We start from the raw sequence: 22,052 nt of genomic DNA, 5'->3' as shown, positions 1-22,052 counted from the left end.
TAACATTGCAGCATTCTTTAATTTGCTGAATATTTTTGAAAAATTTCTAAATTTCAAACATTTTTATCGGAATTTTAAAATAAAATAATGTAACTTCCGATAAAATTCAAAAAATCTTAGTCCATGGTCCAAGATAACAATGTATTCATTAATACTCATGTTCTTACATCGCTCTCTACGAAGTCTGGCGCAACTCAGACTTTCATATTTTCAACGAGGACTAGCCTAAGTCGAATCCCTTTGTAAGTAACTTGTGCTAGTCTTCGTAGTGGTCCTTTTAAAAGAAGGACTTTACTGAAAAAAATAAGAGCAAAAACTTTGAATTATTGCACTAGTTTTCGTCTGAAATCTAGCTAAGTTGGGCTAAACTTTGCAGGGAGCGACGTTATAATGAGAATGTCTACACTATAGTTTGGACCCAAAAATTATCAACATGACGAAATCCGATATTGATCCATATCTTGTTTCATACACTTTCAAATGATGAAAATCGTTGATAAATGGAAATGGACCGTTATTGTCCCTTGTCCCGACATTTTTACGCATAAAAGTAAAAAGTACTTGTTTTGAGACATGAAAACCGGTTTAGAGATTTACGAGAACGACCCTGTTGTTCATCCGCTTTAATAATTGTTCAAATCGTCCGCATGACACTACACGAGTCCGCACTCGCGGCGCGAAAATTCACTGTGTATACCGCTGATCGGACTGCATTACTCCATGCGCGTGGACGTAACCGCACGCGCGTAACCGTTTTCACAGAACAGGCTTACGTGCGGGTCGCGAACCGGCCTACTTTGCGCTTAGCTTGTTTGCGCGCTGCGAAGGAAAACATAATGCCGACGAGCTTTTTATTTTACATCGAAAACTTGTTGAATTCTGTTGAGAATGAAATTATAACTTTCTAAATTAATGCACTTTGAAAGTGCAGCCGCAAACGACATGGTCCCGACGCGCGTGTAAATCTTGTAAAACAAACATGCGCTCGGTCGCTGCGAGCTGACGAACTTACCAGGTACCACTGCTCTTTGAATAATGGGTCGGTAAACAGGTTCTGAAGAGGCACGCCTCGGTTCCTTTGACGGTGGTAGCTCTCGGGCCGCGCTCTGGGGTCGTAGTCGCGAAAAAACGGAGGGTAATCTCCGAAACCGGCAGCGCCCGCTGCCGAGAAATCTCTTTTTTTGCGCTTTCTTTCATGCTGCTGTTGAAACCAGTGCACCTACAATCAGAAGAAACGCACATTACTGAGCTCCCTTTCAACCTATTCTAATCTTTATTACATATGGCGGACGCGTCGATATTTCAGTCGTTCCGAACGATGAATTAATTAGATAATTATATAGCTTTTATGTGCGCGCTGTTAAATGAGATGAGTTAATCAAGCGGAGACCGCATGATTCAATTTTACTGCCGAAGAGGGTAAATTATTCTTGCATTCGACCGCGTAATTTTAATTAATCATACAAAGTGGGGCCGTGGCACAAAACTCGTAGAAAAAATTTAGTGAACACTATTTTAATAAACGTCTGCTTTGTCGTTTCCCCGCCGAGGGAACCGATAACACGTGAACACGAGTCCTTTTCAGTTATAGTCCGATTATCGTCCCTTGACTCAATAAAAACACGTGCACCGATTCGCGACATCGTTCACGACCAAAGTGGCTTCTCGGGCGAAATTTATTTTCGCTCGTCGGGTTTTCGGTAATCAAGAAAAGCCGCGTATTCCGCGAAACGGCTGGGCTGGGGGCAAAAAATCGCGAAAACTGCAGCGAGTGTCGTTCGGTAGAAGCACTTACCCGCCCTGCGGCATTGAACGCTATTTAACGAAAAAGTGAAAATAATACGATATTTATAAACTCGTTTCGACTGGCGCACAATTAAATTTCCTCCTCGTTAGACAGAGGGAGTATAAGGCACGCGGAAAAGCGGCAAAAAAAAAAAAAACAGGCGCGCTGCACGGCGGCGGAGAGTGTGTTTATTTTTACGTCGACGGGTGCATTCGTATGAATTAATGGGCGAAAAAAGTAGCGGACGAAAAAACAACAAGCTGTAGGCGGAATTTTAATTACGGGGAGGGAGGGGGTAGGCCGCGGGCGGCACACGCTCGTCGAATGCTCGAGTGGCTGCAGCAGGCGGCGCAGCTCGAAAAGAACGGCGTCGCTGCCGGTGCACTTTCGCGGAAATTTCGAAGCTGCGGGTGCGTGTAAACGACGTAACGAAATAAGCGCCGCGGTAATGCTGTTATACGCGGTGACCTGCTCTCGCTGCGCGCACAGTCTCCGATCCGTGTGTGCGCGCAACGAGCAGCGCTCGGCGATATAGAGGGAAATGGAAGGAGCGAGCGCTAACGTGACTCTATCATCGCCCCGCGCTGTATATCGCTACACTGTCGACATGCTTACGTGCGGTTCCTCCTTGAGTGCCTTGTGATGATGCTCGCTTATGCTCAGCGAGCGCTTGTGGAGCCGCTTGTGTTCGAACAGATAGTAATTCGACAACGAGCCGATCTGAAACAGACAATGCAAATTTATGTTACGCCAGGCTTCATCACATTGTTCATTGTTCATTGTTCGCCGCCTCTATGTGCCCGCGCGCAAATTGACTCTATTGCGCGCGGCGTTATCTCGCCTCGTCGTCTATGCCCTGCGATGAGGCAATAATAGCGGACACTCGTCCAAAAAAAGTCGTTATCGCGCAGAGAAAAACAAGAAAGCGCTCTCGATAGAGTAGCGCGGGCGGGGGAGGAAAACCGAGAATGGGCGGAAGGATGGGACGGCGCGCGAGAGTGCGTGGGCGTGGAATATTGTCGATAGTTTGCAAATTGTAGCCCGAAGATGTGTCCTCCTCGCGAGTTCAAAGCCCCGCGCGCGAATCTATCGGAACTTGGCTGATCCAGTCGGCCATTCATGGATTCCGAGGGCCCGCGACGAACTACACACACACACACACACACACACACACACACACACAGAGCAGAGCAGAGCAGAGCAGCTAAGCCGGGGAACACATTCAGAGCGCGGCGGCAATCCGGCAAGTTCGCCCCCGTGCGATTCCGGCCATTTGTATTCGCCTAACGCGAAGCCAAGATCTATATGCGTACTTGGGAGTCGGCTCTAGCTCTACTACTACTAGCGCTACCACTGTCTCCGCCTGCCCTCCCGCAGAAACTTAACGCGACAACTCGCACAAATTCAATTTTCTCCGCCGGCTGCCGAAGAATTTCATGAGCGAGCGGGAAAGGGAGATTCTAGCACTCTTCTTCTCCCCCGCTAGCGCCGCGCGAATTTATATTCACATTCCGTCTCCCTACTCCTTTAATGTATACCAGGCACGGCCGAGGCGCATAACTTTTCATAATACACTGTTGACGACGGGCGTGCGCGCCTGCCGGGCCGCGATGCACATACCTCGTACCTTGCCGCAACACCCTGTCTGCCTGCGTACCTGAGTGAAAACAACCGCGACGGGAGTGGAAATAAGAAGCCCCGAGAATCCCGCGCGACTTATATCGAGGCGACGCTCGCGCTCGTTTGCCAGCTATACTCTGCCGGCCGAGCCGGGCTTTCCGAACTGCAGCTCTGGCAAACCAACGACCGTAATACAGTCGCGCGGGTGACCCAATTCTTTAATGGACCGATACAGCGAGTAATTTATACACCATTACGGCACTCCCCTAGCTGCAGAGCTGAGCGGGGAGAAAGGGCCGTGCGCGTATAATGTGATTTTGACGGGAAACTTTTGTGCGGCAGCGTGATCGCGAGCAATCTGTGCAGAGTCCCGAGTGAAAATCCGAAGGTGAGAACCTGCCGTTGAGAAGAGGAAATTTAGGCAATGTTAAGATGAAAGCTCCACTCGGCGCAAGGCAACGGCAGCTCGGCTGTAAAATGGCCAAAGTTGCGCGTGGAGAAAATTAGGGAAAACACGCTGGTAAAAAGTGGCGTCGGCGGCGGAGAAAATGATCCGCCGCGGCGTTATATGCGAGGAGGGGGCGCTCGGGGGAGGAACAGAGAGGAGCAGAGGCTAATGAGAGCTCGGGCATATCCGGCGAGTAGCCGAGATTCCACTGCGAGGCGTGGTAACGGCTGGCGGCGGCGGCCAGGGCATGCCTCGCAAGTTTTCCGAAGAGAGCTTGCAGCGAGCGACAGCAATATAAAGTCGACGGCGGCGCCGAGAGGCTCTTTCGCATATTTCCAACTTTTCCCTGGCAATTTTCCGTGTGACTTGCCGGCGCCCCCCCCCCTAACTTTCCGAGGACCGCCGCCAGCAGCTCAAAGCAAGACCGACCTAATGGACCAGCTACGCCGTAATTGGATCCCCCCAGCGATGCACCCGCCGCGATTGTCCGCATTTTATATTTCGAGGGCCTCTCCTCCCTGCACGCTAACCTCTATCGGCCAATTTCGCGGCTACTTAAGCCGCCTCCTCAGCACCTCGGCTCTCGTATTAACCTGCGCGGATCGTACGACAACGCGGCCGAGTCGCGATGAACGCGATTACATATCACAGTGGCAAATTGTCGAGGAGCGATTACGCCCGCGTATATTCAGCTGACCTGTAACGAAATTACGCGTGACTGATCGACGTGCTCATACTTGGCGCGTAATTCAATTATCGCGTTCTGATTTTCGATCAGAAATATGTCAGAGGCGTCGGCTACATTAAAGTTATAAAGGATGATGATTTTCGTGCTTTCGAGAAAAAACGGTTTCAATGCTCAGACTCATATACGTAAGATCAGTCACAAACGTAGTATTTATACTATATTCGGATATATCATTGAAACGGGTCGGAAGGCAATATTTTCTTATTAATTAACAAAACGCAAGTCCCGGAGAAGCCAAATCAATAAAAAAACAGACACACCTAAAAAAATCCCTTCCAAATTCGGAATTTCATTTGCGAAAGTTTGGAAGCAGTTGACGCATACACAATGTCGGACGAACCAAACCGAATCGGACAATTTTCGCGAACAGCCGCGGGCGAGTAGGTCGCATACGTAAAGTTTTTACAAGCGCGAGTTTTAAAATCATGCGTATTTCCCCGAGCGAAAAAAAGGCGGGCGTCAATGAATCGATTGTAAATTTAGAAGTGAAAAAATATATATTCCTCGCGAGTAGAGCGTTTAGAGAGGGGACGGGGCGCGTCTTCTCTTCGAGAGTTCAGGAGGCCAGTGGAGCCGGATGAAACATTCATGACTCGTAAAAATTTTGCATTCCGCTTGTCGCAAGAGCTTAGCGGCTCCGCGCACTCAAGCTGGCGCTGTGTCGCTGTAGCGCGGGAAAAAAGTTGAAAAAGTCATTAAGGCGACTTTGAAAAGTTCGAAAGGGAAAGTTGCGCGGCCTTAAAAAGGCGGAGCGGCTACACAACAGCAAGCAACCTTTGTCTAATCAAGTGCGGCTGTACGGCAGTCGCAGGGGCGGGTTAGCGGCCGACGGCAGGAAAAGGGGGATGGGGTCCCTCAATCTCGAGGAAGGAGATTGACAAGCCAATTGAACGCGAAGCGGAGGTGAGAGCGGCATCGAAAAGAGTAAAGAGTGACCGAGAGAGAGAGAGAGAGAGAGAGAGAGAGAGAGAGAGAGAGAGAGAGAGAGAGAGAGAGAGAGTACCAGTACACGGGAGAGAGGAGCTGCAGCTCGGTGCAGCCGAGATAACGGCGCGGGCTCACTGACAGTAAGTGGCGAGCCAGGAAGCAGGAGCCGGCGGTAAATCAAAGCGGCGAAGAATGCTCGGCTCGGCGGGATAAGCCCAGGCGTCGGCTATGAAGCGCGGCGTCGGACAACTAGACAAGAGAGTAGCAGGCTGCTGCTGCCGTTACGACGACCCGTATTATCTGTATGGAGCGCGCGAGCGAAATCGGACGAAAGCCACCTCGTTACATCATGCCGGCCACGTACGCTCCGATGCTATTCACTTTCTCTCTCTCTCTCTCTCTCTCTCTCTCTCTCTCTCTCTCTCTCTCTCTCTCACTCTCTCTCATTCGGCAGCAGCTCTCGTTCGCTTTCTCTCTCTTCTTCGCCTTTCGCGTGCCGGAGCCAGAGCTGCATTTTGCCGCTGCAAAGCCACTTCTTACCCCGTCGATCCCCTTCGTCACCCGCGTCCCCGCCGTGCGCGCTTATGGAGCAGCGGCCGAGATAAAGCGGACCACCGCAAATTCCAGCTTTGGGCAATTGAAGACTTTGCCCAGGCAAATGTAAATGTTAAATCTGGGCAACGGCGCGTGTTCCTATACCTATAGGGAGCGCGGAGAGCAGGATATCATAAACTGCGGGAGTACATAGGAGCCGATGCAACGTTTATGCTAAATCACGTGTACTCCCTCCGCCTCTCTGTTCAACCGCCGGCTCGGCGTCCCCATGGTTACCCTGCCCGTGCGATATCTGCAAGCGAGCGAGGCGAGTTTCCTTTTCGGCGGAATCGATTTTCCGGCGTCTCTTGTTTATCCAGCAGCGGCAGCGCAGCCCGGCTCAAATCTTTCGGTCCATAAGGCTAAGTGGCTTTCGGCCTGTATATGCCCCCAGAAGAGGCGAGGCCGCTTGAACGTCTCTTTGTCCGTCGGCCCGGCGCACTTGTCTTCATTTTATCTCCCGGTGTTTCTGCTCGGGAGGCTAGAGCCTCTCTCTCGTTTTTCCATTTTGCGTCTACGGGCTTCCTCGCGCGGAACGACGTGTCCCCGAGCGCAGTAGCAGCGGCGGCAAGTGTAACCCCGGGGAATTGAAGGGAGTAGAGCGTCGTCGTTGCAGGTAAGCGCACGCGGGTGTCTCCTCATCGGGGCCAAGCGCTTTTCGCTCCCGCCTCCCTCGGCCCCGCGCGCAGCGCATCCGTGTAGCTCACGTACACGCGCGACGCAATCTACAGCGGCAGCTCGGACGAGCGGAGTGGATACTTGGGAGGTTCGACACGCGCGCGCCCGCGCAACCGAGCCGGCTAACCCAATGAGAGCGCGTGCAGCTCGGGATCGGTAATGACACCCCGCCGCTCCCTCTCTCTCTCTCTCTACTCTACTCTACTCTACTCCGCGTCTGCGACTGTCGGAAGGGTGCAGCGTCTCGGCGCGGTCAATGCAAATTGCGCGAGGCCCGTAAATCCGAGCTCGGCCTGAAAAGCTCGTCGGGACAAGTGCTTGCGCGAGTTCTCAGTGTTCCTATGCGCTTCGCGCCTCGCCTGGCTTCATCGCAGTCTCGCTCAGCGGCGCGCGCGGCTCTCTACTCCCTCTCTGCGCCGTCGGGCTTCGCGCGGAAATCGTGGAGCTGCACCGACCGCCAGGGAGAGAAACAATGATAGCCCGCGGCTGCAGCGCCCGACGTGGCGCGCGAGTGGGTCGTATTGCGCCATAGCACCCGCGGCCGGCTATAGTCCGTCTAATCTGCCTTGTAAATTACGAGCTTCAAGAATTAGGAGGAATTACATCAAGCTGCTCTGCGGTTATCAGTTATGATATTGCATCACGCGCGGACTTTGTCTGCTTTTGAACTTCTTTTTCAATATCAAAATTAACACCCTCGTCCGTCAATCGTGCAGCATTGCAGAGCTTATATTTCATCAGTCAAATTCTAGTGAAGGTATGAGTCAGTATGCCAACAGTAGACAGCATATTATGGTATGATCCCATTATAGGGTTTTCATTATTTTAAGAAGTGTTCGAATCTCCGACTTGCGAGTATGACGCTCGACCGTTGGAGCCTCAGCACCCACCGACGATGCACTTTTAAAATCGCTCTCTTTTCGTAATAAGACACTTCCGACGTTTGCAGCACTTAACTATAATTCTCAGTTCCAAATCGGAATACTTTGTTATTTTTACCTACATACGTATGTATTATTTCTCAACGTTGTTGACATTTATATGAATAAGTACAGCCACGCGTTTTCGGTCGCGGTGAGAAAACTCTACAACTATATATCCGCTTATTACGAGAAATTAAATAGCACGCGATACTCTCCCTAGTTGATTATTTTAGCGTATTTATTCATAGTATAAGAGTACAAAAAACCCCGCACATATTATACATTCGCATTTGATATAGTATCCCGAGAGACGCATGTTTTTTGCGGGAGGGATTTGTGCACGGCTTATTATTTTTTAAAAATCAAAAAAAACTTTCATATTTCGACTTCATGGATGTTTGAGTTCCTGATGCTTTTCTTGCCTGACAACAATATCTTCGTGTTTGCGTAGCACACACATTACATGCAAATACGTAAGTGTATTTGCGGATTTAAGTATTCACGCACAATATCCAGCGGTGCTGTGTAGGTATAGTAGGTTGGGATTAAGAGCCAGGTAAGCCGCAGGGGGAAGGAAGGCAATGCGGATCTCTTGCGCCCCCGCTCGTCGCCTGAGTCCGCCTATACTGACCTGAGTCATCGGATACTTTCGCGACAGGTAGCCCGGGCTACCGGACACTCAATGAGAGCGCGCATCAGCTCATTTATACACAAGATCGCTCTATTTCAGAACCACCTATTTCTGTTTGTAGATATAATATTATAGCTTATTTCGGTCGTACCAGATAGAACACATATACGTCCACTATATCGGAGAAGACGCTCGAATAATTTGAATATTAGCCGTTAAATTCCCTGGTAAAAGAATAAGCTTAGGCATTGGTTTGCTTAATAAAAATAAGGTTATTTCTTACGTTCAAGTGAACCATTTTTTAACCAATTCTAAACTTATAATAAGCGAATGCGATCATAACCTATATGAAGTGCATTGCGAGGAGACAATAAATGAAAACTCGGTAAATATTGATGGAAATGAGTCCAGTTTTGCTAAACGGGGGGTTTTACGGTCGCAGAACACGAATATCGTGGCGGCAACGCTCTCCTAGGTACCTGGTGCCCAGGGTGGATAGTATCACGTCGTCTCCTGGAGTTTTTTGGGAATTTAAAGCATAACCAGATGAAACCTTTTTCTCGGAAGTTTTTTAAACACTTTACTCAAAGATTTCTGGGGCCACTGAACATAGATGCGGTGTAATACTCAAGATAATCATAGGAGACGACTTAGATACTGTCTACCTTGCGAATCAAATACCTCTAGGAGCGTATTCAGCAACCTCGAAAACCCCTGAATAACGAGTTTTGACGAATCATGTTATTAATTTTCCGTGAAACTCTAGAAGACGACATTGATACTGTCCACCCCGGGCACCAGGTATCTAGAAGGCCCTTGCCGTCGCTAGATTCGTGTTTAGCGACACAAACACACACGCACACGCATGTACCAATCAAAATCCGTTGAATCCACTCGTTCGCGCAATTTAGCGAAACTTAATTTCGGAAAAAACTCGAAGTGAAAAGCCGGGCCTTTCACCTCGAGTGTGCACTTGGACGTGTAATATAATATAAGGTCGATATCGTATAACATAATTTAGTTGGGACCCTCGAACAGGCCAGAGGTAATTTTAAACGAGGAAGTCATTAAAGTTCTGAAAGAATCAAACGGAAGAATCTTTGGGCTTTATTAAATCCAGGCTCTACTACTGCGGCCATTATAATTAATGAATCGCGCGCACCGGCAAAGAAAAAATGGCAGCTCAGACAAAGACGAGAGGGGGGGGGGCAGAGAGAGTAGCTGGGCTCGCTCGATTTTTAAAGAGTCCGCTCGGTAGGAATCGATAGAAGCCCCGCCATGCCGCGCGGCGTAATTCAAAGGCAAAAATTTATCAGGTGCAAAGTTTTATTAAAAATCGATAATACGCGCCCTCGCGCTAGAGCCTAAACAAACGAGGCTCGTATTTTAACGCGCTTTGTATATTAACCTCTTATTTTACGGCCGGCTGTATCAAATTTGCGCAAAGATATACGATTACGGAGCCAAGGCGGAGAAGAAGGCGATACGGGAGGGGGGGGGGGGAGCAGGATGAGGCTGTAGGCGTATCAGTATTTTGAAGTCGCTGGATAGCCGCGCAATAAAACTAAATTTGCCAAAAGATACACCTGTAGTAGCAGTCCTCGCCGGCTACGCGCGCTATATCGTTATCGCTATACGCTCGCTCGCCGCGCCACAATTATACAGCCTATAAATCAGAGTAAATTCCCGGGACCACCGCGAGCCTCTCGCGAAACACACACACGCACACGCACGCACACACACACACATATATATATATATATACACACATCCAGGCTCGTCGCTGGTGCAGTGTACATAGAGTAGTAATCGCCTTCGCTTCATCCAGGCCAGCCGGTAGCGCCGCTGCGTCTTTCGGCGTAAAGCGACCTCGCGGTCTACTCGTCGCTTCTTCGTTCCGTCCTGCTTTTTTCTTTTACGAGAAAAAGAAAATCTCCCGAGTAAATCACTTCTTCCACATGGCGGAGTTTAATATCAGCCGCTGCTGCGCTATCTGCGCCGGCAAAAGGAATTCCCGGCACGGCATTCGAGCAGGTGTTTTCCCTGCCTCGCATTTATTAGACGGAGGCGCTTTATACGCCCGCTGCTTTCCCCCTTGGCTCTCCGGCGCGTAAGCCGGTTACACGCGTAATCATAATCGTAGAGCGCAAAACGGCCGCCATCGCGCTCCGCTCCCCCGGGGCTATGTACGCGGCAGCGGCCCCGCTCGTTGTCGTCTGCCGAGATGACGTCTGGCAGCCTCGAATCTGCCTAACGACTTCAGACGCGGGCCGCGGCCCTGCGTGAAGCGGGATTAGCCGCAAGGCTCTTTGTTTCCTTTCTTCGCCCATCGTCGCGAGCGCCGCGGGCGCACTATTAGAAATCGATCAAGGCTGCAAGAGGAAGAAAAATAAACGGCTCGCGAGTGCGCCGGCCGGGAGCGCGGCCATCGATATTCCGGACTCTCCGTGTTTTTCATCGGTTATATAGCGCGCGCCGCCGCCGTGCTTTCGCTCTCGAGTACCGTAATAAAGTAGCGACAAATTTTCCTAGCAGCGCGCGCGGGGATGATTAAGTATCTTACATCCACGATATTTCTCCTCGCGTTATTCCCACTTTTTGGCCGATTTTTCAACCGGACTCGCTTCGCGTCGATGCGCTTCTTTCGTGCGTCGGAATTGCGCGCTTTTAATTAACAAGCGAAAGATTCGCGCGCACGCGCACGCCTGCGTCTTGTGCGAGTTGTGCGGCATCACGCGCCCTGTTAAAACTTTTATACGCGCGCTAAACTGCATTTGATCAACGGCGCTTCTCACATATTGGCGCCCCGGCACTTCACCTCTCTCCCGGCTGCTTTAATCAGCCCGCCGTTACGCCCAACTTTTCTCATAGCCTCGCTCTTTCGCGCTGCGAAATACCCAATAATAATGGTCGTGCTACTTCGCGCTCCAGTTATCTTGTGTGTGTGTGTGTGTGTGTGTGTGTGCGCGCGCGCGCGTGTGTGTATGTGTGTATATTGAGGTATATAAAGAAAACATTTTTCGGTTAAAAGTCGTGCAGGATAACGGCTTAATTTTTAATCCAACGAGCATGCAACTCCTGGCATTCATCCAAAGCAATCAAATTTATTTTGAGGCAATGTAAAAAACAGTTTTTTCCGATTTTCATCCTTCGATAGAAGTGTGATGCCCGGATGTTTAATATTCCAAGCCGTTGATAAAGCGGTAAAAATAAAAGATCGATCGGCCCATACACTGAGAAAAAAAGCGCGTTGAATCTACTGAACTCACTTCAGTAGGATTTACCTATAGATCGGCGAGAGAGTCCAATAATGCGCGCATAAACACCTTATACTGCGCACGTCCAAACCCGATAGAGAGTGGAGAGAGAAGTCGAAAGAAGAAGAGTTTTAACCTTCTGCGCATCTTCATTGTGGGTGGTAAAAATAAAAATTCGATTAACTGCGATTTTGCGGTGTAGAGTGTGTTATTTATTTATCAACTTGCTTGTTTATTATTTGACGGCTGTCACAAATTTCATCAGCGATCGGTGAGCTACTACTGAAATCGTTGGCCAACCCTTCTAGAATTTCTGCAAAGCGTTGGTAAGCGGCTGGTCAATTTTTCTCACCAGGGACACAATTCGGAAATATCAAGCGCGAATTTTTTTGCCTGCGAATTATAATCGACAGGACGCGGACGATATTGCCGCCCGGATAAATCTAAATTTTTGACCCCGACATTACCGGCGTACTCGCGTGCGCGCAGGGTATAACCGTATCGATACGCGGGGCGAGCTTAATGCGATTATCGACTCGCATTAAAAGCTGGGATCGAAAACTTTTTTGCCAGTGGCCGTTACTACTCTCTGGTTCTTTTATGTATATATCGCGAACGTACGTTTTATATCGCAATTTACTACCAGATCTCCGGCAGTACAGCGCACCTGACAATCGGGCTGCTTGTCTAGAACTTGCAGGACTGTCCCTTCCGCGCGGCAGAATTTTCTCGCTCTATTAGTTATTCAAAGAGCGCGACCCACACACGCGCCGAATAGGAACGCGCGTATGTAACCGACGAATCGTTATAAATTTCTTGCAAACAGCGACGCTAATTCAATCGAGTGAACATTTAACTAGCGCGCGACCTATCGCAGACTCGCAGTTTTAATATTAATGTATTTGAACGACGAACTGCCAATAACTCCCGACGCGATGAAATTTTGCTGAACTCGACGCGGTATAGGCGGTCCCGACGTCGATCATTTCCAAGAGGGCTTCGCCGAGAATCCAGGGAATATAGCGATATTATTTTGAGCCGCGCGCGATTCCATGAATAAAATATTCGCCGTCCGCGCGGGCCGTTGCATTATCTAGTGCAGTCAACTAGCGCGGAAAAATTGGCCGATAAAAATTATTTAGGTACGTTCACGTAACGTGCGCGTTACACGCGCACGCCTCGTCGGAGACAGCGGGCGAGCGATCCGAGCGAGTAAAAAAACGCGCGCGACAATGAAATCGCGGAGGCGGAGGGATTAATCGGAGCGTAAAATTGAGTCGTGTAACTGGGAAAAATTACGAGAGGAGCTCGCGAGCGATAATTTATTCGCCGGCGACGAGTCGGAGGACTGCCGGGGGAAGCCGTTACATATCGTAAATCCAAAGCTGCGACCGCAGCTCGCAGGAGAGAATAAAGCGCGGGCTTATCTGAAATTGGCAAAATGTCGTTGAGCTAGCGCGAGAAAGGAGAGAAGAGGAGCTGCGGTGCGTGCAGCCGAAGCGCCGCTAGAGAGAGGCTGAGAGATTAGCCACGAAGCAAAGTAATCTCCGCGCGCAGTTAAGGCCGAACGGCGAAGACAGATTCCCCGAGGAATAATGGAATGAGTGAGGAGCAGCAGCAGCCAGGGCCGCCCTCCGAACGATAGCGACGGAGCCATAATACGATAATACGCCGTATAGATTCGATAAATCAGCACGCGGAGAGAAAGAGAGGAGAGCTTTCGCCGCCGCCGAGCGCACGTCTGACCCGAGCAGGAGCCCATCTACTTGCGCGTGAGCTCTACCTCCATATATTTATACATATATACACCGCGCGGAAGCGCAACGCGCCGACTTTATTTATTTCCCCAGTTTTCCTCGCTCGAGCGCGCGATACACCTCCGGAACGGCCGGTTGCCTCGCGAGAGAACGTCTGCACAGGCTGCAATACAAGTATATAATACCACAGCGCATTAGCGCGCGACGACCAGTTTTTTGCCCGGCTCCCCGCGCTGTATCCATGCAGTACATAACGCAGGAATTATGGGTTAAGCGACTTTGTCATGGCAAATCGACTTCGCGAGCCAGCGGCAGCCTCTAGTTATTTCTTTGCCCACTTTTCTGCCGGCGGCAAAACGCGTACACACCTACCGCGCCGTGCGCGTTTTCACAATGTCTCTCTAGAGCCCGCACACACAGCACAGTGCGCTGCACGAATTTCCAGCGTCGCAAATTACTTTTTCCCTCGCGAGCTGCTGATTCCCGGACTTATTGTGAGCCGTTAACGAACTCTCTTAGCTCAAAGCAGCTTATATTATGCAGCAGCGCTGCCGCTGTTATTATGTGCGCGAGGTCGACATTTCCGCTGCAGTCTCATGCCCGAATGGATGCTAAGAAGTGCTCCTCCGCGTGCAGAACGACGTCTTGCCGATCTTTCCCTCCCCCAGCCACCGCAGTCGTCGCGTCGGAACGGACGTTTTGTAAGTGGATTATTCCCGGCGTCGGAGGCGGGCGTTTTAAAATTCAAGCGCAGCCGCGGGCGCAGTAAAAGATTTTTAATTTTTCGTCGCTCTCGGCATGGAGTATTATAGAGCTGCATCGCTCGCCGGCGCGTAAGCTGCTGAATTTTCGAGAAAGCACGACGCGCGGTTTTATGCAAATACGAGCAATTATATGAATAATGTAGGATTCGCGGAGGAGCAGAAACGAGGACGGGACGATAGAGGCGCTTAAAACGTCGTAATTACGTAGTAATCAGACGAAACAGTCTTCGGGAGTAGTATAGAGAGAGAGAGAGAGAGAGAGAGAGTGAGAGAGAGAGAGAGAGAGAGAGAGAGAGAGAGAGAGAGAGAGAGAGAGCTGTATAGTGCAGGAAGGGAAAAAGCCGGAGACGCGCGAGACGCAGTAGTCGCGGTAGTCGTCGTCGCGCGGCTGCAGCCTGGCGGAAATAATCGTTCCGATAAAAAAGCGACGGCTCGGCGAACATCGCTGAACATCGGCGGAACATCGCTGCCGCTCCATTCGTTATGTCGCGACTCAAAGTCGCGGAGCGTTAATTAGAGAGAAAATTAGATACGGCCCGGCTCCGGCGCGCATAATTGAATCGCGACGACGTGGAATGACAAAGCGCGCAACGAATAAGTACAGAGGGCTGATACGCGCCGGAGGGAGAAAAAAAGCCGGAAACACAGGCAGCATTCGATTACTGCATGCGGCGCGAGAAGAAAGCAAAGTCGGGCCATTGGCTCTTCTTTTCCGCCGCGCTCGCTCCCTTTTTCTACGTGCGGCCTTATAACGCGCTGCTCTCCGCCCCAAACTTTTCAACTTTTCCGCTTTACTTTGCGCATTACCCCGCACTACGTAATGCACCTCCGGGAAACGCGGCCGTCGACGAAGACCGAGATGAAAGAGGGAAATCGGGGGGCAGGAGAAAAAAATGATCCGCCACTCGGCGAGATTGGCCAACTGTTATGAGCGGGATAGGAGTCATATTAAATGCAAATAATATATAGGCGATTCGTTATGATTAAAGCAGCTCCGTGTGAACTCGCGATAAATTCGATCGGCCAATAGTCGGTTGATAACAAGTGTCGGCGGTTAAAATGAGCCAGCGATCGATGTAGCCGCGCGTGCAGGGATTGATTCGTCGGAAGTTGAAAGGGCTCTTTATTCGAGGAGGGATATAAGAGGCGCGCTGAGCTCACGCGCACAATGGGCCAGATCGAGGGAAAGCACCGCGGCGGCGGCGGCGGCAGCAGGGAGCGCAAGATAAAAAGTTGAGCCGAAAAAGGGGCTGATAGAGAGCCAAAACACAATGCGGGCAAAAAAGGTGAAAGGAAAAGAGAAACTCGTAAAAAACAAAGGCTCTATATATACGTCAGGCATCGAAGGATGCAAGAGGCAAAGAGCGCGGAGACGGAAGGAGCCGCTAGCGATCTGGGAAAGACGCTCGCGATTCGGCGGCTGTGCGGGGGCTTTTCTTGCGATTCTCTTTGATTTATGGGAGCTGACGCGGGCGTAGCAGGCTATAGTAACAGGGGGTGGGACATACGCTACAAAGAGTAGGAAAAGGTGTGCTGTGAGCGCGCGCGAGCGCAGAGAAGAAGGAGGAGGAGGAGGAGAAGAAGAAGAGGCGAATCAGGGGGGAAAAGAAGAGCGCCGCGGGACGGAGCGAAGAAGCGACGACGAGTCCTGGGAGGAAAGTAGGACGACGAGGAGGACGCATCGCCCGGGCTTTTTTGCCCATTGTCGTTGTTCTCCTCGAACGTGAACCATAAACGCGCGCGCTCTAGCTTCGGGCGATAACCGTCGAGCCTGATGCGCTTGTTTCTCTTCCGCTCCTGCAGAGAGACGCGCGAGCAGTTTACTTTTCTGGCAAAAAGCTGGAAAGCCGACTCACCTTGCGCGGCCCTCGCACACCTTAGCCTTGCTTAAACCGCTTAGCCGTCTTTCGATCATCCCCGATGCAGCCCCGCGCGCCGATTTTCCCTTCTTATATTTCTCGCAACTTTTTATCCCTCGCGGGAACGAGAGGTTCCATAAGAAATTGCGCCGCGGCCAATCCGGATTATTAGTGCTCTGTTTGCTCCAATTACGCCCTCGATTCTTTCAGCTGCTTTTTTAGCAGAGCCGCACGTACATTTCTCCCGTGTCGATGCGCGGCGCACCTAAATCTTATTTGCCGCCCTTTTCCCGCTGTCACTTAGAGAAGTAAGAAACCGTTTAACATTTCCCCCGATATAAGTATATTTACGACTTCCTCTTTATATACAGCTTTTTGCCGGCTGCTGCCACTGCCGCCGTGACAAATATTACGGATATGCTTTTCAATTTGAAAAACGGGCAGAAAATTTATGTATCCCTGGTGTGAAAAACGCTAGCGAAGTAGCGCATCCCATTTCACGCGGCCAAGAATACTGGCACTTTTTGTGCTCGGTCACCGAGTTTGAAAATTCGAAAACACAATGCATTCATTAGTGTGACCTACCATAGTACAAAGGGTATAATTTATCGGAATTTTGAAACAGAATAGAATAGAATTCCTTCGCCTCAGTGATCTTTGTGGAATCTGTTGAAATTTGTCGCTATCTTCATTACTCGTTACTTTTGCATCGAGAACGCGAGTCATAAATTATTTCCGATGTTACAATTTTACAACCAACGAGACAAATCCTCATAGCCCAAATTTGATTTTCACATTGTAACGGATGCGTATCATATATTTATACTTTGATTCTATAAGCGCTTAACATTCATAGACCGCCGGGAAAAATACGATATTCTTTTGGTAAGGCGAGCAGCAGAGAGTTACGAGGGAGGCGTTTCCGCGGAGTTTATAACTAATCGCTGCTGGACAAATATTTGCGCGCGAGAGCTATTTCGGCCAGCTGTTTACGAGAGAAGAAGAAGGAAGGAGCTATAGGAAAATAAATAAGACGCGTGCTCGGGAGCGAACAACTTTTGAACCGAGATGATAATCGCATCCATCGGAAAGGAGGCGAAAAAGAGAGCAGGCGCGATGAAAGACAGGGAGCGAATGAAATTTGTTGAGCAAACATTTGCAAAGGTGCGCACATAGCCGGGTGTAGGCGTCGAGCTCGGGGCTGAGCTTCCGAGCACAGCCAGGCGGGCGCGGAAGCGGGAAAGGAAACACGCGCGCGCAAGAGAGCCAGATGCAGAGGCGAGAAAGCAAGCATATTTATCCAGGCGGATCTTATATTTGAATGTTAATCCGGGGGCATGTAGTCGCTCTCTGCGCTCGAAATGAAATGCTCGGGAGAGAGAGAGAGAGAGAGAGAGAGAGAGAGAGAGAGAGAGAGAGAGAGAGAAAGCAATGTAGGTCGGCCGTCGGCATCTCCTAGCTCAGGCTCCCCGGCTGTCTTCTGAAAGATGATACGCGGGAGCGCGAGGCGCGGCGAGACTTTAATCGCGAGAGCGCGGCCACCGGCGCTATGTGTAGCAAACGTCTTCGGCTCAGCTCCGGGCTCCTTGGCTTCTCTATCCCGCGGGAGCTCGTTACGCATTACGTTGCCGGCAAGTCTCTCGCGCCGCGAAACCGGATAAAAAAGGTGATGGCCTTACGGCTGCGTGTGTGTGTGTGTGTTTACGCAAAAACCGCCCCGCGCCGACGTCACTTTTCATTAGCATACTCCGCGCGAGAGCGGCAATATTAATTCGCGAGGCTGTCATCGCTATTTTTATACCGCACGCTCGTCTGCGCGTACGCTTATATACTAGCGGGAAAAAAGCGCCGGCAACGCTTATCCTATTATGGAGTTTAATTTTGAGGCTGCTCCTTCGCTAATGCACATCAGCGCCGGATAATATATAATGCGGGTGATTACGCGTTTTGTTTACAGCGCCTGTTATCTGATAGCGCTCGTCGTTTCGCGCTCGGGCCGGATTTTGAGCCGCACTACTGCCGGTATATAAATGAACATGCGGCGATAATGAAGTAATCTCCATAAGCGCATTGCAAAGGATGAGTATATGGTAGCGAGTGTTATAACGCTGCGAAATTCAGCCGGAGCTCGCCGTGCGCACGCCAACCTCGCATCCCTCTGGCCCTCTCGTTTCGGTGTCGCGCGCGGATTTCACGAGCGCGAAACACGTCCGAAATGCGGCCAGATTCGGGAGCGAGCGATTTGCCGAGGATGATGGATTCCGAGTTCTTTCGGCGCGATGTTTAGCGGCTCGTCGTTCATCAAAGTTTGAGAGCCGTTTATAGCGCTGAGAGGATCGGCCGCCGGCGCACCTTAATCGGAAAAACTTGCAAGCTCTCCGCTCTTAATAAGGATTCCGAATGAATGAAAATGGAGCAATCGAAATAAGAACGGATGCTAATTAATTATGAAGAGACGTTCCGCGCGCTGCGGAGCGAGGAAAAAAGTTCGCCGCGCGATATTCATCCCCCGAGCGGCGGAGGCTTCTTGATAAAAAAAAATGACTGCCGGGGCTGCTCCGATGCGCGCAGCTTCGAGTTGAAATGCAGATAAGCACTTTGTTCATGGGCAGCGCAACGATGGCCTCTTCCTCTCCCCCTCTCTCATCGCCGTCGTACATAAAAGGGGAAGAAGAGCGTGAAGGAGAGAAAAGACGGATGAAGACGATCGAAATATAAAACTTTAGCGAGAGTGAGAGGGGGAGAGGGAGAGCCAGGCTTCCGGCGGCGGCGGCGATCGAGCGAGTTGCACTGGCAACTACTCTCGCGAATTGGAATGCGACGCGACGTTCAATTAAAACGAAATGAAATTCCAATTCGCGCGATAGTCGCGCGTCGTCGTGGGACACGTCCGATCGAGCGGGGAACCAAAGTAATTGGAAATACTGAATATTTCGATTCCGTCGACTTCCGCCTCCCCGCGGCCCGATGCCTGCTGCTACATGCGACTGAAAGAGCCCGGCCAAATGAACGCCGACAGTCACTCGTCGTCGAGCGATTTTCCTCGGCGCGCTCTCATCGACTCCTCCGGCGCGGCCCTGTTTGTCGACGCGGTAAAAATGCTCGCCAGCGACCGCCGCCGCGCTGAAATATTCGCCAGAGAAACTCTAACGCAATTACAAGTTTTCGCAGCCATCGGCGCGCGCGTGTGTATGTATGCTTGTGTGGCCAAGTTCGCCGCCTGCGCAGCCGAATTCGGGAATCGTAACGTAATTTTCGCACTGACAGATTCTCTAATGAATTTTGCAATGCCGATGCCCGCTAGTCGCTACACCGATTCGCGTATAGCCGTATATGCGTGCGCGCGCACTTTCATTATAAATACCAATTTTTGTTCGAGCGACTCTTTTTATACGTCGCGACTCGACCGATATATATATATATATATATATATATATATATATATATATATATATATATATATATATATATATATATATATATATATTTTTTAATAGTCGTTCCGGCGGCTGCCACATCGAAACCGAGCTTGATTCACTTTTTTCCGCAGCGCCGCGCAGAGTAGGTATATGAAATTCCGTGGCATTAAAAATTCGTGCCGGAAAACTGCTTGGCAAAGTTCATTCGCGCAACTTATTTGCTTTCCATTCGCGGAAGAAGTTTAATTAAAACTTATGAAGTTCGCTTAAATTACCCCTGCGCGCAGAGAAATATTCAGAAGCACGGAAACTATTTCGAAAATGATATACCCCGCTGATAAACTCCGCGCGCAATTTAGAACCGCGCACGGCTTTTGAAAGAAGGCTGCGCGCCCGCTCCCTCTGTCGTGGATTATAATAATGGATCGAGGGTCGGGCGCGCGCATGTTGCAGCGCTATGCTAAGAAAGACGAAGATAGCAGCTATCCAGGGGGTGCGAGAGCATTTCTTTGATAGTTGCACTAAATAATGCGAAAACGCTTCTTGCAGCGTGTGCGCAATATCAGGTGTCCTATTAATACAATGCTTCTAAGGCGGCGTTGCACAATGCATACAAAACAAGGCTGATCCCAGCGAAGCGTGTAAATTAGATTACATACGTGACGCCAGAAGCAGCGGCGGCGGCAGCATTGCCACGACGGCTGCACGCCGCGATGCGGAATGTTTTTATCCCGCGCTGCATGCGGCCGGCTTTTTTCCTTGTAGTCCGCGCTCGCGCGCTCTTTGCTCTGCCGGCAAATGATGGAACGCAAACCGAATTGTCAGACCTTTGTGCGACCGAGGACGAGCTGGCTGCGGAGCTATCTGCTGCAGCAGCCACCGGCACTGCTTCCACGTATTTTCCATTTCGTCTTGTTCTTCTAATGCTCTGCTTTTGCATTTTTACGCCCGCCGCGCGTTTATATGGGCTCCCTCCCGCGCGCCCTATACACGTACACTGCGCGTGAATTGATCCACGGTATTGCTACCAAATCTGACCGTCACAAAAAAACCACATGGCCATAGTCAACAAAGGAGGAGTTTTCATGTAGCTGTCATAGCGACAGTCGTGGCGACAGTAATAATACCGTGGATCAATTCACGCGCAGTGTACATATTCTCCTCGTCGTTAAATTGCGAAATATCGATTTTATCGCGTTCATTAGCTCTCGTACGAGCCCCGCTCTCGAGCGATCAAACATTCGCAGCTGCTAAATAATGCACACGAATGCAGTATTAATTATTTAAAATATGTGCCTCCCGATTTGCGAGCGCGTCTATATCCACACTGCACACACAGCGTATGAAGCCGCGCGTTTAATAATTATTCCATCCTTGGGCCGGATTCGCCTCGGCGCTGATTATAGAAAAGGTTTGCAGCCGTGTAGCGCTGCATACTTCATGCGCGGTGTGTAACAACATTGCGCTGACGAAAAGCATCGCTGGCAAGTAGAGCACTGCAGCGCGGCGGGTTAAAGTCCGATTCTCTCGGTCGACTGTCACGTTGAATGCTGCGTCGCGGAGATTTCACCTGCCGGCTCGCATTTTTTATTATCAGGCGGAAACGCGGTTGCGTGACAAAACGAGCTGCGAGGAGAGAAGCGAAAACGCGAGAGGAACAGTACAAAGTACAGGACAAGAAAACAGTGTCGCGCAGTGAAGACGAGCCTAGCCGGGGAGAGGATTTAGCGCGGGCGGAAAAAAGCGGAAAAAAGAGGGAGGAACGAGAGCTTTCGCACTTGCGGTTTACCTGCATATAATGACTATGCTAGCCATTCTTGCATTCGTGTTCTCTACCGCAGCAGCCTTGTCCAACTCTCTCTCTCTCTCTCACTCTCTCTCTCTCTCTCTCTCTCTCTCTCTCTCTCTCTCTCTCTCTCTCTCTCTCTAACTCTCGAGTGAACTATAAGTGTGCGTACGTATGAAAAAAATAAGTGCACGACGCCTCATTCGAGCATTTAATAAATTGTACGCCCAAGTCGGGGACTTGTTTCAGACATTGACCTGATTCTATTTAATACACTTATTCAATCAAAAGCGCAGTGGAAAAAGAGTCTTTTTAAGAGAAATGCAAATATCGATTTTTTTCTTTGTTTGCTCATCCTTTTACATTTTTATTTTGCCGATAAAACCGCTGGCACGCAGATTCCTCCAACTAAATTTATAGGCGTCCAATAAATAAAATATTGTTTAGAGGAAGCAAAAGTTTTGAGAAAAATCGGTTTTTACATTTCAGCTCTTTATTTGAGAACCGCTCGACGAAATCGTTTAAAATTTTAGCAGCAGATAGATTTTTTACGGTGTATCGCCAAATATTGAATTTTGAAGCATTTGACTACATTGTTTTAGTAAAGATTAACGGATTAATTAGGAAACGCATTATAAATCTGTGAAAAATAACTGCGAAATACGGCTTCGATGCATCAGGAGCTGGGACGAGTGAAATTGATTCGAATGGATTTATAGCCCCGCTCAATGAAGAGCAACAATTACAACTCGGCATAGTGTAAAAGCTAATTGATCCAGTGTTGGAGAGCTAGGGGAGAGCAGACTTTTAGTTGTATAGGAGAACAAAGGACGGCTTCAGTTTGCAGTGCGCAAG

The 22,052-nt window shown here is 49.8% G+C and overlaps 1 protein-coding gene across 9 annotated transcripts in view; it reads right to left on the bottom strand.

The window, feature by feature from the left end:
* Window positions 1-22,052, bottom strand: part of LOC100117035 (furin-like protease 2) — a 113,475-nt gene that overhangs the window by 23,418 nt on the left and 68,005 nt on the right. For all 9 annotated transcript variants that reach the window (XM_031923822.2, XM_032596850.1, XM_031923824.2 and 6 more), the window contains exons 3-4: window positions 2,402-2,506; window positions 1,013-1,219 (exon numbers count right to left, since the gene is read on the bottom strand). In XM_031923822.2, coding sequence (XP_031779682.1) covers window positions 1,013-1,219; window positions 2,402-2,506 — 312 coding nt within the window. The remainder of the gene's footprint in view (window positions 1-1,012; window positions 1,220-2,401; window positions 2,507-22,052) is intronic.

Source organism: Nasonia vitripennis, chromosome 2, assembly GCF_009193385.2.
Source record: "Nasonia vitripennis strain AsymCx chromosome 2, Nvit_psr_1.1, whole genome shotgun sequence".
Lineage (NCBI taxonomy): Eukaryota > Metazoa > Arthropoda > Insecta > Hymenoptera > Pteromalidae > Nasonia > Nasonia vitripennis.
The sequence above is the reverse complement of the archived record's forward strand: the minus strand, read 5'-3'. Positions and strand labels throughout refer to the sequence as shown.